This window comes from Manacus candei, unplaced genomic scaffold (genome assembly GCF_025592945.1).
Source record: "Manacus candei isolate 608988 ecotype Guabito, Panama unplaced genomic scaffold, ASM2559294v1 h1tg000037l, whole genome shotgun sequence".
Lineage (NCBI taxonomy): Eukaryota > Metazoa > Chordata > Aves > Passeriformes > Pipridae > Manacus > Manacus candei.
Window position 1 is genome coordinate 10,576,076 of NW_026138085.1, and position 16,477 is coordinate 10,592,552.

At 39.0% G+C, this 16,477-nt stretch overlaps 1 protein-coding gene across 8 annotated transcripts in view; it reads left to right on the forward strand.

Moving 5' to 3' along the window:
• EBF1 (EBF transcription factor 1) overlaps positions 1-16,477 on the forward strand; it is a 272,964-nt gene that overhangs the window by 175,132 nt on the left and 81,355 nt on the right. For 4 of the 8 annotated variants that reach the window (XM_051794241.1, XM_051794242.1, XM_051794246.1 and 1 more), the window contains exon 8: positions 5,030-5,171. In XM_051794241.1, coding sequence (XP_051650201.1) covers positions 5,030-5,171 — 142 coding nt within the window. The remainder of the gene's footprint in view (positions 1-5,029; positions 5,172-16,477) is intronic. The other 4 variants (XM_051794243.1, XM_051794244.1, XM_051794247.1 and 1 more) reach the window with 1 other exon arrangement.

Genomic DNA, 16,477 nt, shown 5'->3' on the forward strand with positions numbered 1-16,477 from the left:
ACTCTCTATGTTTCACCAACCCAATTGCACAAAACATTTGGTGTTATCATGTGTTATCACCTTTGTCCAACCTTGCCTTTTTATTCCAGAAACCCCATCGAGCAGATGCTCAGTCTGGTTTTACATTCTTCATCACAATAAGTCATCGTTCTCTGTGGGATGGGCTATAGCACCCCAATTAGTTGTAATAATAATACTACTAAGTAGATGGTGTCAGGGGTGAACTCTGCCCAGATTTTATTTTTCAGAACTAAAAACTCATTCATACAATCTAAACAGTTTTGTATGTTATTGTAATTAATGAAACCCAGGTGCCCTAGTTATCTTGTTGTTCTTGTTTTAGCACAACTGCTTGCAAACTGACACATGTCAAGTTTTAATTTAGAGAAAACTTTTCAGGCTGTGTCACTGTGTAAAACCCCAAACATTCACTTATTATGAAAACCTTGAAAGTCACTTAGAAATTGCCATGCTGTTTGATTCTGTTACCACAGCCTCTTCTGCAGCCGAGGCTGCTCGTTTGCCTCCATGGGATGCTGCCACTCATGTTTGAATTGAAGCCACTTGTGTCTTATTGCAAATTTGCATAAGAGACAGAGATGATGCTTCATGAATCCCAGATAATGGAATTTGGACATGCAAGGCTTCATCCCCAGAGAAGGGAAAGGCAAAAAAAAAAAAAAAAAAAGGAAGACTGGAAAATAGCAGTGAGAGCTGTGGCCCAATTCAACAAGGTAATTAAGTGCTCGGCCTGTCCTTGAGCACGTGAGCAAAATTATTGAGTGTATTGTACTTATGTGCTTTAAGTTTGGCACCTTTTTGAGTGTCTTGTTAAACTGGGAGTGATTTTTGGTTACTAGAATAAAGAAGTCAATACATCGCAGGAAGAGGTCACCAAGTGGTGATGAAAATAAAGATATGCTCAAGCCATTTACATCTTTCAGAAGAGTTGCTACCACTGGAGTTACAGGTTTAACACTAATGACATACTTCAAACCTGGAAATCATCTTAACCAGATTTTCTCTGCCTTTGCCACTGGCTGCTGAAGACATTGAAAAATATCAGATCCTTCACCATACACTGGAGAAAATTGAAAGCACAAGGAACATGCTATGTCTTAATCAGTTAGCAAAGCTTAATGGGCTGTGGCTAAAAATGAGGAGTCGTGCAATGCTTAATTTTGACATATTAGGTGAGGTACTATACCAAATAAACAGACCGAGTGCTAAACGTGGATAAATAGCTTGATCTCCAGGCTCCTGGTCTCTGAATATTAAAAAAAAACCCAACTAAGCCCCAAAGTATTCACAAACTGAACTATTTAATGGCAGGAGGAATAATTCACAGAGCTGGGATACGTTACTGCGGTTGATAGTGCCAAGTTCATTGAAGAAAGTTGTAAACTGATGTGTTTCTTTCATACCTCTGTCTCCCCTGCTGTTGATACAGGATTTAAATTCAAAATCTATGAAGGGCTAAAGCTAAAGCTCAAAATCATTTTCCATGTTTGCCTGTCCCAAATTAAAACTGTGTTTTGTTGACAAAATTTGGAAAGGTTTGAGATTTGGCAGGCCTGGTTGTCCCCGTGCTTACATTAATGTGTCAGCACCTCATTAATCATTTATTAAACTGTAGTGTGCCTTTCCCTCTTGCTACAGTCTGTGTTTTAGGATGCCTCAGTGCCTATTCCACATATACTTTGGCTCTCCCCTCCCCCTAATTTTATGATTTCTCCACAAATTAGTTTTAGCATGTGCTTTAACTTGAACATATCCCAGTCATTTCAAAATCAAAATGAGGAGACTGTAGTATTTTTTTAGATTAAAAAATATGAGTTGAACTTGTAAGTATGTTAAGTGCTCTGTAGCAATCCAAGTAGGTGACTGTGGCACACAATATTCAAGGTGCTTTTTTTCTCTGTTAATAATTGGAGGCATTAATATTTTGTTAGTGCCATGTATGCTCAGTATTCCTCTATTAATGAGAATTTTCATTTAAAGAATTGAGCAGTAAGCGTGTGCTGCTTCTTACAGGTGCACTATGAATAATCTTTTTTTTTCAAACAGACACATAAGAGGGTTTTTTTCTGCATTTCCTGCAACTGGAAACAGTTTCTCTTGGGGATTCCATTTATAGTTTCTTCTGCTAACGACACCGAAGAACCACACCAATGTGGTCTCTTTGTAGTAAATCAAACTCTCTGTTCAGGAGGGAGGTAGGAAGACACTGTTAAGTAATTCAAAATATGTTGCATCAACAGTTTTGGAAACCTGAGGGGGGGAATTAAATGTAGATTTACTCACATAAAACCTTGCCAGGATTTTCTCCTGAAGTTCTTCCCTAGAAAGGTGCATGTATACCAACAGCTACTTAAATACAGAATTTTCACAGGTTTGAGAACTACCTTACTGTTAGTACTCTTGACTCATTATTTTTCTGGAATCCTATTTCTAGAAATGTTCAAAAGTTTTGGTTTCAGCACAGGATTGATCAGCTTCAGTGGGAAATCTGTGTGTACTTATAGCATTTTAGAACTGAGGAAAATATTTTATCTTGTAGCCATTGTTATTAATTGTAATTGTGTTAATTTTCATATGCATCTAATCAGACCCATAGAAGAAGAGAAGAGCTAGCATAAGTCATGGAGCTGTGACAGGTAATGCCAAGGATTTGGCTCAAAATCCCAGTTGCAAAGAATTTACAATGGTTGCAAGTGCACAAATAGAATTGCAAACCCTGAGCCACTTACTATAAGATCATATTTTATTGAAAATATTATAAACTTTATTCTATCCCTCAGGAATGCAATAGATAAATTACTTTTGAAATCCCTTTTGGAATTTTATATATAGGGCTTAGGGTTTTTTCCCCTTAGTTTGATTTCAGAAAAATTTTCCTGTAGTGTTTGGTGCTTCCTTTTCCTGAAATTTCCATCTATAAGAGCTCTTGAATAATTTATTCTGTATTTTAATATCTTCCACTTAAAACATATACAAAAATCTATTGCCTGGAATGCCATTCTGAGGGATGGGTTTAGGATCCTTTCAATACAAACTATTCTCTTTTGTATTCCTCTTTTTAAAGACAAAGAGTTTGGAATGGGCTATGGGCAGTTTAACAGCTTTGCCTACTTTTTGAGTGTTTTAATCAGGGGCCAGAAATAGGTAGAAAATTTTTTCTTTCACTTTTTCTTCCCCCCCCCATCCAATTCAAGTGATGGAATTGAATAGTTGTAAGCGATCCTTTAAGTGTCCCCATTTGACCAACTTTGAGAGGCAGCAGCTTCCTGAGAGAGTTGAACCAATGTTTGCCAATCCTTGTAAAGCATTTCACCTCTTCAGAGGCTAAAGCCTCTCAAAACCAAGAACAATTAAAGCGAGAGCCTTTCAGAGCGACTGGGGAATTCAGCAAAATAAATCAGAAATCCTCTGCCGTGGCTCTGGAGGCTTGCCTCATTATAAGAGCAGATCTATTAGCCCCCTTGCCATTGTCTTTCATTTCTCAAGTGAGGTGATTCTAATTAAATTAATCTGCATGTCAATCTATCGGTGATCAATCAAAAGGGCTGAGGTCCCCCTTTGCGGCAGTGTGCTTGCGGCTGACAGGGGCTGATAATGGAGGAAGAAATAAACTGTCGAGCAAAGTTAATTAGTCAACATAATAGGTGGATTAAACAGGAGCTGCTGATTGCTGTTTCACATGTCGAAGCATGAGGTGGGAGCTGAAACTGCAATTAACAGACAATTATTATATTTGGTTGTAAGAGGTCGCATGAATAAACATATCTCTGTGGGTTTCAGTCTTTAATCCCTTTCCCTGTTTAATGTAAGGAGAAGTGTAGGTCATTTCTTCTTATTGTTTTAGTCAAAGTTCTCGAAGGCAATGCGTGCTTCTGGCAAACCAGCAGCCAGCTGAAGGCCAAATCTTTGGCTGGGGTAAAACACTGGGAATGACATTGTTGGGAAAATATTGTGGGAGGGATGGCTGAATGAAAGCTAGGGAGTCTGACACTGCTTGGTCTGAATGGGGTAGGAGGAGACCCGGTGTGATGGGCTCGCAGCTCTGCAAGGGACTTGTCCCGTGCATCCCCTTGTTTCCTCTATGATGTCTCATGGCTCAGGTGCCCTCAGCCTGAACAGGAATTTCCTTTATGATGGTGCCTACTGAGCCTCAGGTTTGAAGGGTCCCTCTGGACACCTCTGAGCAGCTGGGTCTTCTACTCTGGACCCAACATTTGCCTGTTTGCCCCTGCTGGGTTGGCTCCTCTCCCATCTCAGGCTACTCTGGGGACCAGAAGTGTCGGATCCTGCCTCCAGTGTAGTCCTGCTCTGTCTCCCTCACCTCAAACCAAATCCCAGGTGTTGACATTGAGATAAGTTGAGAAATACAAATAATTCTAACACTGGATGAATAGGGTTGTGTTCTCCAGATCAAGACCCCACTGTCAAGCGTGCATGTGTACACAAACATACCTATACGTACTCCCTAAGATAGAGCTTGGGAGAAATTTGGGCAAGTCCAACAACCTGCAGTGACTGTACTGAGGGGATGGCAGCAGAGAAGGCTGGGGGTAAGGCACGCAACAACTCTCATTACAGCTTCACAAAATACACTTTTGTTTTCTTTTATTCTCATTTGCAACGTCAACAGCTCTATCTACTTCAGCATGGAAACCGAGGGATAATTTAGGGTGAAACACAGCTGCCCTTGTGTATAGGGGAAAAAATACTTAATAAAGATCCTCTTGTTAAAATGATGGTTAACAGTGTGCTGTCTGCCATGCAGCTACAAACTCTGCAATTTGACTTAAAACTGTATCAAAAGCTTTCGATGCCAAAGACCCACTCATCAATAGCGTCTCTTGTTAGATTTGTACAGCATAAGCACCAGTTATTATGCGAAATAGCTATGCAATTTTCTACAGCTCCCAGCTGTTATTTATTTAACTGAGTTTATTACACTCTGTGCTTTTTAAAAAACATACAGATATATCCAATTTTTTCCTACGTTTTGCTCTTGTGCTTGCAGGTCGTGGTGTCTACAACAGTCAACGTTGATGGCCATGTGTTGGCAGTGTCGGACAATATGTTTGTACACAACAATTCCAAGCACGGGCGGAGAGCTCGAAGACTCGATCCCTCGGAAGGTACGCCTTCTTATCTGGAACATGGTAGGCATATCATTTTCATTGGTTGGCATTGCTACTTTAAATGTGGATTTGTTTGGTTTGTGTCTCTGGCTACTGGTTTCAAATTGTCCTGTAACAGTTTATACCCTTGGGGCTGGATATTTTAAAGATACTGGCCTCCAGACCAAAGGGGAAATTTTTCAAGTAGGTCAGCTCTAAATGCACTGAAATGACAAACCATTAAGCAAACATGGGTGCAAAGTCTGTCCTGTGTGTCAGTGGAGTGTGGTGATTTCTTTTTTTTTTTTTTTTTTTTTTTTTTTTTGTGCTTGTTCCATCTATTCAGCACCCAAAATTGGAGTCTGATCTTTTTTTTTCCATTGCCTTGATTTTTGACTGTACATCTAAAGCATCCTGCATATTTTCTGAAATGCTCAGCATCCAAATTTTGGACTGGATTTCTTCTATCTATAGGGTGCTGAGCTCTCTAGGAGATTGAACTGCCCTAAATGAAAGCAGAGCCCTTTTGGAAATCCATCTGCTTACTCAAGCCATGGATGAATGTTCTCTTCTGGCTCCAGCTGTGCCAGCTGAGGACATTGCTCTTCCCTGCATGTCACAGCTGTTTGTCTCTCTTCCCTGCTCCAGGCTATTCTTCACCATGGACATGCCAGCTAAGATGGTTGTCTGCTTGCTCCCTGGTCTCCTTCAGTCCAATGAAGTTCATTTGCATTAAACCGTTTAAATAATCACTCTTTGCCAATCCAGCTTATTTTGCTGAAATGATTGAAGGAGAAATGGTGCAAGGCAATTTGTCTGGCTTTTCTGAAAGGACAGTAAACCCCAGCAAGGGTGGGATGAGGGCACGTGGCTGGAAGTAGCCTGGGGGACAGTAATCTCTTCTGTAGGGTCAGCTGGTCCTGGAAGGGAACATCTGCTGGTGACTGTAGGTGCTTAAAATGGGAGTTGTTGAGTGCAAATGTGCTTTGAAAAATCTGGATTTGATTAATGTTTTGTTTTGCTCTTTGTCCTCAAAGTTGATGACTACTGCTGAAAAACAAAACAAAAACAGAGGGCATTTCACTCCCCTCTCTCTGTTCCAGCTTGGTAGAATAGCTCTTTGTCTTCAAAGCTGTTTATAATCCTAAATTCAATAGGTGCTTGCTCCCTCTAAGAGATGTGTACCCTCAGCTCCCATTGAAGTAGTAGAGTGCAGAAGGCACCAGTCCTTTATGCTGGTTTGTTTCACAAATATTTGCCAAGGATCTGATGAATAATTAAATAGATTTTTCCAAAGAGTTTGAAGAAACCAGATAAAATTTTCTCTGGGAAAGCAAATGCCACTCAGAAAAATGTTAACTAGATATGTTAAAAGAAATTATTAATGCTGAGAGATGGGAAAATGTGTGAGTTTCTACTACTCAGGATTCCTCTGTAAATAGATTTTATTCTGTTTATGCTTTCAGGCATCAGTCCTGCAAGCACTTATGCATATATTTAAGATTATGCTCACATATGGTCTTGTTGGGATCAATGAGGCTTCTTGTGTCAGAGAAGCTGAGGGTATTGATAAGTGTTTGCAGAATCGGGTCTGTAGTTCACACTTACTAACCTAAAATTCTTAGCTCAGCAGCGTTTCTCATTATATAAACATAACTTACATCTGTATTTATTTAGCTCTAACTTTTTATGTAGGCTATGAACCATTTTCAGTCATAATTCATGTTATAGAATTTTTTTTCATCCTGCCAACAACCTAATTTAATAAACAAACCACTGTCATAATTTTTACTGAAAATTTATAAGGAATGTACGAACTCTGTCTTTATTAATTAGCAGAAGGAAGAACATTACAAAAGGAAACTTCTCTCAGCTCAACTTTGTAATGTTTCCATTAAGTCTAGTCTTTCAAAAAAAATCCTCCTATTCTTTCACTCATATTCCTACTAAAGTAGTTGCCATATTTTTGCATGGTTTTTTTCTTTCTTTTTTTCCCCATTTCAGTCTTCTCAGTGTGTGCTTTTGGTCAATGAAGTACTTAATTTCTCCTACATAAATGCTCTTACTCTCATGCAAGGTAGTATCTCATTTTACCACAGATATCATTGCCACTCTTACAACCTGAGGGAATTCTGTTAGCAAAAAGAAACAAAAAAAAGGTAACGTTCTGCTTAGACATCTACACACAGCTTAGTTACTGTGCTGATATTAGAAGTCAACATCTGCAAAATATCTCCATGTGTACCTTTTGTGGGAAAAGTGATTTTTCTAATCTACTTTCTCAGGTACCTCTCAAGTAACCTCATAAAGCAACTGCTAGTAAATTCTTACTTTTGAATAGCAACCTTCACACTACAAAATTGCTCTCTTTCCAAAGGCTTGGTGGAGCCTTTCTTTTTAAGCTAAACCCTTCAATCCAGCTCTCCAGGAATTCTATGCACATGTGAGCCCAAGAAAAAAGGGGGGAAAAAAAAAATCCAGTAACTGTTTTAAATGATGCTGTTGGATATCTAAAACATTTAACGAAAGAAACAAAAATAAAAGGAAAAGGCTTAATGCTCTTGAATTTTGGGCAGCCTCCACAAACCTTAGACCCATTGGAATAGATGACAGTTTCCTCCATGAAAATTAATTTTTATTTTCAGTTCGAGTCATGAAGTATATATTATTTTTCTTCAGTTTTTGGAATTTTTATCTCAGATAATATCAAAGAGACAGTTTGTTTGCCTTTCCTCTTCCCAGCTTTTCTGTCTCCCTCAGGGGAAGGACAGATTGACCTGAGCAGTGTCCGTAAACGGGGAGATGGGAAGCGAACGTACTCATGGTTAGTTTGTCTCTGGTTCATTGCTCTGGTGAGCAACTTCTGATGGTAGGTTTGTAAATTCTGGGATCTAACTATAATATGCCCTTGACAAATGTACTCCTGTGGACTCTCCTAGGTGTTTAACTTTTTAACACAAATATCTGATGGCAGTAGAGATGAATGCCTGACTTTGTGAGGACTGGGAAAAGGGGAGACAGGATGTAGCAAGAAGGTGTGTTGATTGCCTAGTTTAGTTAGACAATATCCAGCTTATTTTTCCTTACAAAGTTGTGCTGGGACACACTGCTCTTAAACATTGAGTTGCAGTTTATGCAACACCAAAAAGAGAGTTTGGGTGCCAAAAAGCTGGAAAGAAAACTGCACCTCCTGAGCCACTCAGGAGCCTGGTGTCTCCACATTTGGGTTTTACCATCTCATTAGCAGGTAGCCTGGATTATTTTTGGGACACCCAACATATCTCTATTTATATCTTGCTCGTCAGACAGTAAAATGAAAGTTCCTTTTCGTAGCTCTTTCCTCTGAGTATAACCAGGACCTTAGATCATGGTTTTGTATCCACACGCTGTGCTTGAAACCAGCAGGTTAAAAAGCTCGTCTTTCAAATAAATATATCTATCTTTAAAAGTAATAGCTGGCAGAGGCCTATTATTTCATCCATCTCTGTGTGGTATAAATGGGGTAAACCACACTAATCTGTGGTTTTCAATAATTATCACTTTTTCATTTACAAATAGTTGGATCCTCACTTGTTTTATATTTATGGTAAACCAGAAAGCCGATGTGGTTGACCTTTCTAAAGTATATATATCTACAGTAAGATGTATAGTGAAGAACCAATAGGCCCCAACAGTAGAATATATTTCAGCTTGTAGTTCATCCCAGGGTGTCAAATTTAAAAGCAAAATCTTTCCAATGCAATTTAAGTGATGAAATTATGAAAGGGGAGAATTTGGGCAGGGTTTGCAACAATTCTTTTCAAGTTTACCAGCATAAAGTCCATGACTGCAGATGTCTGCAAAGTTTCCAGTTAAAACTCTCGTATTGTTGCAAAGTAAAAATTCTTTTTTTTCCCCAAATCTTTGAATGTCTTTACAAGAATGTAAAGCCAATTGCAGCATCAATTTCTCTATTCTTTTTCTTCTCTGGCAGAACGCAATGCCCTCGAAAAATGATAGTCCCTGAGACCCTGTCAGTTTGCATGCTCTAACACTTTATTATCTAATGATCTAATACGCAACAAGGCAAAGAGGAGGTGCTTATCACCCTGACAAGATGCCTAAGAGAAGTGACTAAATTACTTTATGTACCATTAGCACTAGCTGCCACGGTGAACTCACTGTGAGCGTTTATGCAAATATTCCTGAATACATTCAAGTGGCCTTGTCAGGAAGACGACTGACAAGCAGCTTAAATGCTTTGGTTTTTAAAGGGATAGTTTTATTTCTTTTTCTTTTCCTTTTCCTTCCTCCTCCATAGGAAAACACTGAAGGATTAGGTGATAGTGAGGTTTGCTGATGATTTGGTTATGAGTGAGCTCAGCAGCAGCAAAAGATGAAAGATACAGAATAGAAATAGGGACAAATTATAAGACATGATGTCAAAATTTGCAGGTGGAAGGAGAGACAACCATGATTTCTAAAGCAATGTCCTGCCGTTATTTTAATATGAAATATACATAAATCTCTGTGTGTGTGTATACCTAAAATAGGGCATTATGTAGCAAAACCATTATTAGTGGCTGCCTTATGCTGGAAAGGATAGTGCATGGCTGGATTATTTGATCACTTTATTGTGGTACCTGAGACAGTCAAGGTTTTACAGTGTTGTTTTAGCTCATGACAGTAATGAGTGACTAAGACCATTTGTCTGCAGGTGCAAAACCTCCTACAGTAAAAGAAAAGTAGTTGCTGTGCTGGACACGGCAGGTAGATCCTCTTGTCAGCAGTAGGGCACTTAAAGAGCATTTCTGGACAATCCTGTCCATCCTGGGCAATCTGAGAGCCCACAGTCACTGCACAGCCACAGATTTTCCACTACGTCCTTAGATTTGAAAGCAAAAATGATTGCTAGGCTGTGTCTTAGTTAATTAGATATTTTCTGTTTAGGTTACTAAAAAAAGGAAAGTTTCCCCCACCATATAAAGTATTTTGAGAATATAATCTTTAAAATAAACCTTTGAGATTGACTACCTTTAAATATCATTGTTATCTAGTCTTACTGCAATAGAACTGTTGAGAATGAATTAAATTTAGCTGTATGTGCTGGGCAATTCCTGAAAGATGCTCAGAAATCTCACTTAGTGACCTGTTTCTTGTGCTGTAAGTGCCTTTGCCACAACATTAAGCACTAAAAATTGACAGTGTGGGGAGTCATTAGGAGAATGCCCCTATGAGCTCCATTTTAACCATTTCAGCCCTGAATCCCTTCATGTTGCCTGTCTCCGTGCTAATTGATGAAATTATTACTACAAGACAGAATGCTGACTGAAGAGAAAAATGTCAGCAAGCTGAGAAAACTTAATCTTCAAAACTTGATACATTTTACCCTTAGATGGTACAGGTTCAGGTTCATAATCAAAGTTAGGGACTACTGCATTCACAAACTGACCAGTTTTAAAGAAAGAAACTTTAAAGTTTGACTTGTTTCATCTATGGGTGGAAGCACCTGTCATAGCTTAGTGCTGTGCTAAGAAGAACATTTTTGTGATTATATGAGAAATATAAACACAGAAGCTTTTTCTGCACCATATCATTCCATATAGAAAAATGCAGGGGGCTTGATTTATTATTTAGAAGGAAAATATTGAAAAAAAATATTAGGATTCTACCACTCTACTTGAGGGGATCTTGCATGTTATTCTGAGTTATGTTCACTTTCTAATTTATTTTCTATGAGGGAAGAATACCTTGGGTTGTTGGACATCTCTATGCATACACAAGGGAAAAAATGTGACTTTTAGAACATTGCACAACATGGATAGTAATAACAGTAAGTGAGCCTTGATATACTGAAAGATTGCAAAACTTCAAGCTGGAAATAATTTTCTTTATTTTTGCCAAGTTGTCTTTTTCATATCAGTTCCTTCATAAATGCAGTGACTCATAAATTCAGGCAATTTTTTACATAATGGCTTGTTATATGTTCTTGGAGCTTGACCTCACCGAGTGTGTAATATTAACCTCTTCACTACCCTGTGGACTTACTGTATGTTTCACAGAATCAGGGAATAGTTGGGGTGGGAAGGGACCTCTGGAGATCATCCAGTCCAACCCCCTGCTAAAGCAGGTTCGCCCAGAGCAGGTTGCACAGGGTCACATCCAGGCAGGTTTGGAATATCTCCGGAGAAGGAGACTCCTCAGCCTCTCCGGGCAACCTGATCCCATGCTCTGTCTCACTCAAAGCAAAGTTTTTGTCTCATATCCAGATGGAACTTCGAATAGAAATGAGCACACTAGGACTGGATTAGTTCAGTATGTCTACTCGGATGGAGTTAGAGCATTTGGCCCTCTGAAGAAACAATACATGGCCAGAAAGTAAAGGTGCTTTACTTGAGAAAATTTGTAGATAAAGATTCCAGTATGATCTCATCAAAATTTTAACTCTGGGGCCACTTGAAGTAAGTTGTGAAAACTCTCTCAGGTTATCCACGGATTGCAAATATTAAGTCGGGGTGTGGTATTTTTCTAAAAAGTATATGGCAGGTCAGGGAGAGGTTAAGGGTTTGAGCAATTCCTCACCTGGGAATTGCTGAGTTATCTGATGGGTGCTGTGCAGGATGTCAGGCTCTGTGATCAAAATGATCTCTTCAGGAATAAAATCATAGGATTCATCAGGTCAGCAAAACATGGCAGAGCTAAGATTTGCACAGCTCCAATTTAGGTAACCAAAACTGAGCTGATTAAATTGAGCCCCACTGAATTATACTTATGTCTTTTTTAGTCTTCACCAGAGCAGAGTCTCTGTCTACAGGCCCAGATACTGCTTCCTTTTTGGATATTACCAAGAATTGCATAAGAACTGGGTGGGTGGGTAGGTGGAACCACCCTTCTCATAGCCAGTCACATCAAACAAAAAGCAGAAAATCTTCTGTTTCTATTTGTCTGGGTCATAAATCATCCATTAAGGAGAGGTACTCAAAAACTTAGAATATCTGGCTGCAGCAATTCTGATCTTTCAAAATTTATTTTTAGTCTGAGGCTAAATGAAAATAAGATTTAAACAATGAAGGTGGATTTTAAATGGCTGATTTAGGCAAGAAGATTCCAGAATTTCAGTTCTGCCATTAGTTCTGCTATTTATGAAGTTGGAAGTTTGAGTTAATGATTTTTTTCATTATTTAAAGATTATTGCATAACATATATGTACTACCATTGCTGCTGCTATGTTGCAGGAAACTCAGGGAGATACTATTTCAAGTATTCTAGTCATTAATAAAAGGATTGCTTTTACATAATGTCCATGGAAGTACCTCTTGAAAAGTCAAATTCAAATTTGGCTACTCCAATTACCATAGTTAGAAAGGATTCCTGCTTGACAGTCACTTATCAGGGATCTAGTGTCAAGTTTAATTGAGAAAGGAAAAATTGCTAAAATGGAAGTGGGAAACTCCTCGATTTTAAAAAGATAAGGTGTGGGAGTTTCTACCCATGAGCAACTGTCCTTTTTGGTTTTCAAATAAATTATAAAAACAAACAAACAAGCAAAACAAAACCAAAAAAAAACCCACAAAAAAACAAACCAAAAAAAAAAACCCCACAAAAACCTCAGCCCTTCCCCCTGAATATCTAAGTGATGTCAAGCTGTGATATGTTGTTACCTTCTATTGTTACGAGGGTGTCATGAATTCATGGAAAAATAGTACCTGGATGAAGATAAAGAACATTTTGTGAATTTCCCAGAGGAGCTTTCAGAACTCTGCTCCCAAAATTGCAAAAAGAAGAAAATATGGGGAAAACTGCCATTAAATTTTGATACAGATTTGTATAGAAAAAACCCTGTTTTGTTACAGCAGGCAGATAAGAGAGAAAAGTTCAGATGGAAATTCTCCAACCACCATAAGAGTTGACTCTCATTTGGACAGTTAGACCAACCACTTGCTGGAGGTTTGAGGTTTCTCTCCAGACTTCAGAGGATTTGGAATACAGTTATGCAAGTAGAAAAACCTTAGCTACTCTGTTTGGCAGAAACCTCACAGGTGCCAGTACAGGAGAACATTCAGTAGCATTCAAATAGTCAATGAATATTCATAGTTACTGAGCATTCATTACATTTCAATTTGCTTTTCTGGCCACTATGTCACTAATACAATGGCATCATAGGGGAGAAGACTGACATTAGGATTACAGAAATGTTTGAGAGGTATTACACCATTTGGCAGTGAAGTTTTGCCAGAAGTTTTTTCAACCTTCCAAAATGGGCACACCAGGTAATGACAAAACATTCTGTTATTGTGGTATGATTAATATTATTTCTGAACAAATTCCTCTAATTTAGCTTTTTCATTATAGGATATCTTTATTGGTGTTATGTTGGGAAAAGATGTTTTTTTCCACTTCATTCCCCTGCTGATTTGGGCAGAGTGCGAAGGAAAAGAATTTTGTGAATTGTGGTTTGGAAGTGAAGGCCAAGAACTTGTGATTTTCTGAGAACTCATCTGGATGTTGTAAAATGTCATGAATATCAAAGAATGGTGTTCACAGCCATTTGCAGGTATCTGGACACTTCCAAATGTTTCATGTTGAGCACCCCAGTATTTAAATACCCCATAGCAATCAGTGGTTATGAAAGGTCTTTGCTCCCATGAAAATTAGGTCCAAAGCTGTGAATCAACTGAGTGATAACAATCTCAAGATTAAAGTTTTGTTCAGATGAAAATTTTCCACCAAACTGTCATTTAGAATGTTCTGTTTAGAAAATTTCAAAAATATAGAACTCAGTATTTTTTGCACCTCAGGCTGTACATCTTCTCAGTGAGCTGAGAGAAGATTGGTGTGAGCATTCGAGTATCCCTCTTACTGTCCATTGCAGGGGGCCTGCCAAGTGTTTCCCCAGCAAAATGAGTATTTGACAAAGCACCTCCGTATGCAAGGAAATTAGTTAATAGCATAAATCAGGACACTGATGCAGAAAATGGAACCCACCAGGGTGGTATGTATGGAGTGGTTTTTCTAATCTGATTTGCCATCTGAAAATTATTAATGTTTAGTAGTAAAGAATAAAAATAAGCTACTAATAATTAATATTGGAATGGAGACAGGCTTTGCGTTTGGCCCAAATCCAGAATACAAGATTTTCAGGAGTGTTTGGCATTGCAGAAAGTGTGCTTTCATTAAAGCCAGTAGTGCAACTTCATAAAGTGTTTTTTAAAATCTTAGCTCAAACTGTTTGCTGAGCATAACCAGAAAGCTTTGTCACAATTAGTCCTTTCTACTTTCCACCTTCATTCCATGAATTTATAGTTCTCTTTGTGACAAAACAAATCTTTAGCGTGAAAGTGACTGTAATATAAGCAGTGCTGGTTTATGACCTCATTGAGCAAAGTGAATAGGCTTAGGAAGTTTATTAAAAAGATCAAGAATAAAGTTTTGTGAAAAACTTGCCTGAATTTTAGTGATTTAAATTTATTTCTCAAAAGTAACTCAAACATTTAGATCTACAAGTCAAGGTACAATGGCCACAGTGAAATGCTTAGCAAGATACTGCCCTTCATGAAGTGGATGTTTAGGACTTTTTGAAATTCTGATCCATTTTTGTGAGGCAAGTGGTCACTATTGTGTAGGCATGCCAAATCAACTTTTTTGGAAATTCTTGGACCTAAAGCCAAACTCTCAAAGCACCAAGGTGCCTAAAGCTGCATGTAGGTGTTTAGTGGGATTTTTAAAACTCTGGCTGCAGAATTTCTATGCCTGTCTGCCCCATACTTTGAAAATTCCATTAGTTGCTTACAGGAACCCCTGGATGGGTGGATACCTCCAAAAATCTAGTCCCAAGTGCTGCAGGAACCTGTGTGCTGTTTACTGTACCACCGTTGGAGTGTCTGTTAGCAATGGGAGTATAAAGATCCAAATTAATTATGTTTGGTCAATACCATATCATTATGGTTTTGTACCAGCTTTCTCAGAGGTTCTGTATCTATCCTGTGAAAAAACAAAGAGGTCCCTTTTGGGTTGTGAAATGGCAGCAGACGTGCTGGATCTCTCCCCGACTGCTGGAGACTGAATAGACATCTCCTGTTGCTGTTCCCTGAAAACCCGGGCTTGCATATGGAATCCATAGGTTTGGTGTTACGTGACCCATGCTGAGAGGGAAGGGCAGCACTCGGAGGCAAATTGCAGGCCTGACCACAGCGCTGCTCATCTTCCAGCTGCAGCTTGTGGGTTTGGTTTGAGGTCACAGTACTTTCCTGCAGGTGAGAGCGTTGCTCAACTTCATGGGCTCTTTGAGGAGATGAAGGGAGAGGAAAGAAATATTTCTGACCAGGTTTGGCTCCTGAGGCACCAAAAGGTAAAGCTACTCTGATTAGGGGCCCTTTGGGGAAAATTATTCTTTTCCTGGGATTGCGACCTTGAAGGCGATGCTGAGTGCTGCCTCCTCCTTCAGCCCTGAGCCTGAGCAGAGATGCCTGCTGGAAAGCCCAGAGTCAGGTGTCTGCTCTGTATCAGCTGCCAAATATTTTTTATGAGGTTGCTTCTGGATACTTCCTCCCTATGATACCGTCTTGCCGAGGTCCCTTGGTACTTCCATGAGCCAGCACGGAACTCCCTGGGTCTCCAGGCTTCCAGAGGTGTCTTCCCATTTTTGCTCGTTGTATAGCAGAAAGAGGATCCTAATTTAGAAAGACTGATTCTCCCAGCCAGAGCCAGAGCCTGATGTTTGACATACTGCAATGCCTTAGGTAGGTGGTCTGAATACGGCCCTAAATAAATAAATAAAAACCTTGCATGACTTTATCAGACACATTGAAAGAACAACTTCTCTAAGCGTTTGTAGGCTCGAGTCCAAAGTATTCACTCACATTTTCAGCGTGCTGGTTTTATGTGGTGTCATTGCTGGACAGATACTATGAACTATAAATATAATTTTATGCTTATGTTTTTGCAAGTAAAGCCTAAATGGCTGGGAGGGGGTGCCTGACCTTGCACTCAGAGCAGCACAAATAACAGAGGAAAAAAACAGTCTGAAAGATCCTGCACAGCAGAGACAAGGGGGTCTCAGTCTCTGCCACACAATCAGAGCTGCTGCCTGAAATGCAATTCAGGTTATGTCGCCTCCATTGCTGTACTGCTGCCATCACAAGCATGGGCTAAGTGCTATATTGCATTGCTGAATCTATTATTATTATTATTATTATTATTATTATTATTATTATTATTATTAATTATTATTTTATTTTTTTTTCTTTTTCTTACCCACCTTTTCCATCCCAGGTAGTCATTAGTTTGCAGTGTATTTCTGGCCAGGATAGAAATTTATTTAAATCTTCTGATCACTGGGATGCTTTTCCTACAGAAGAGCCAGATTTTCT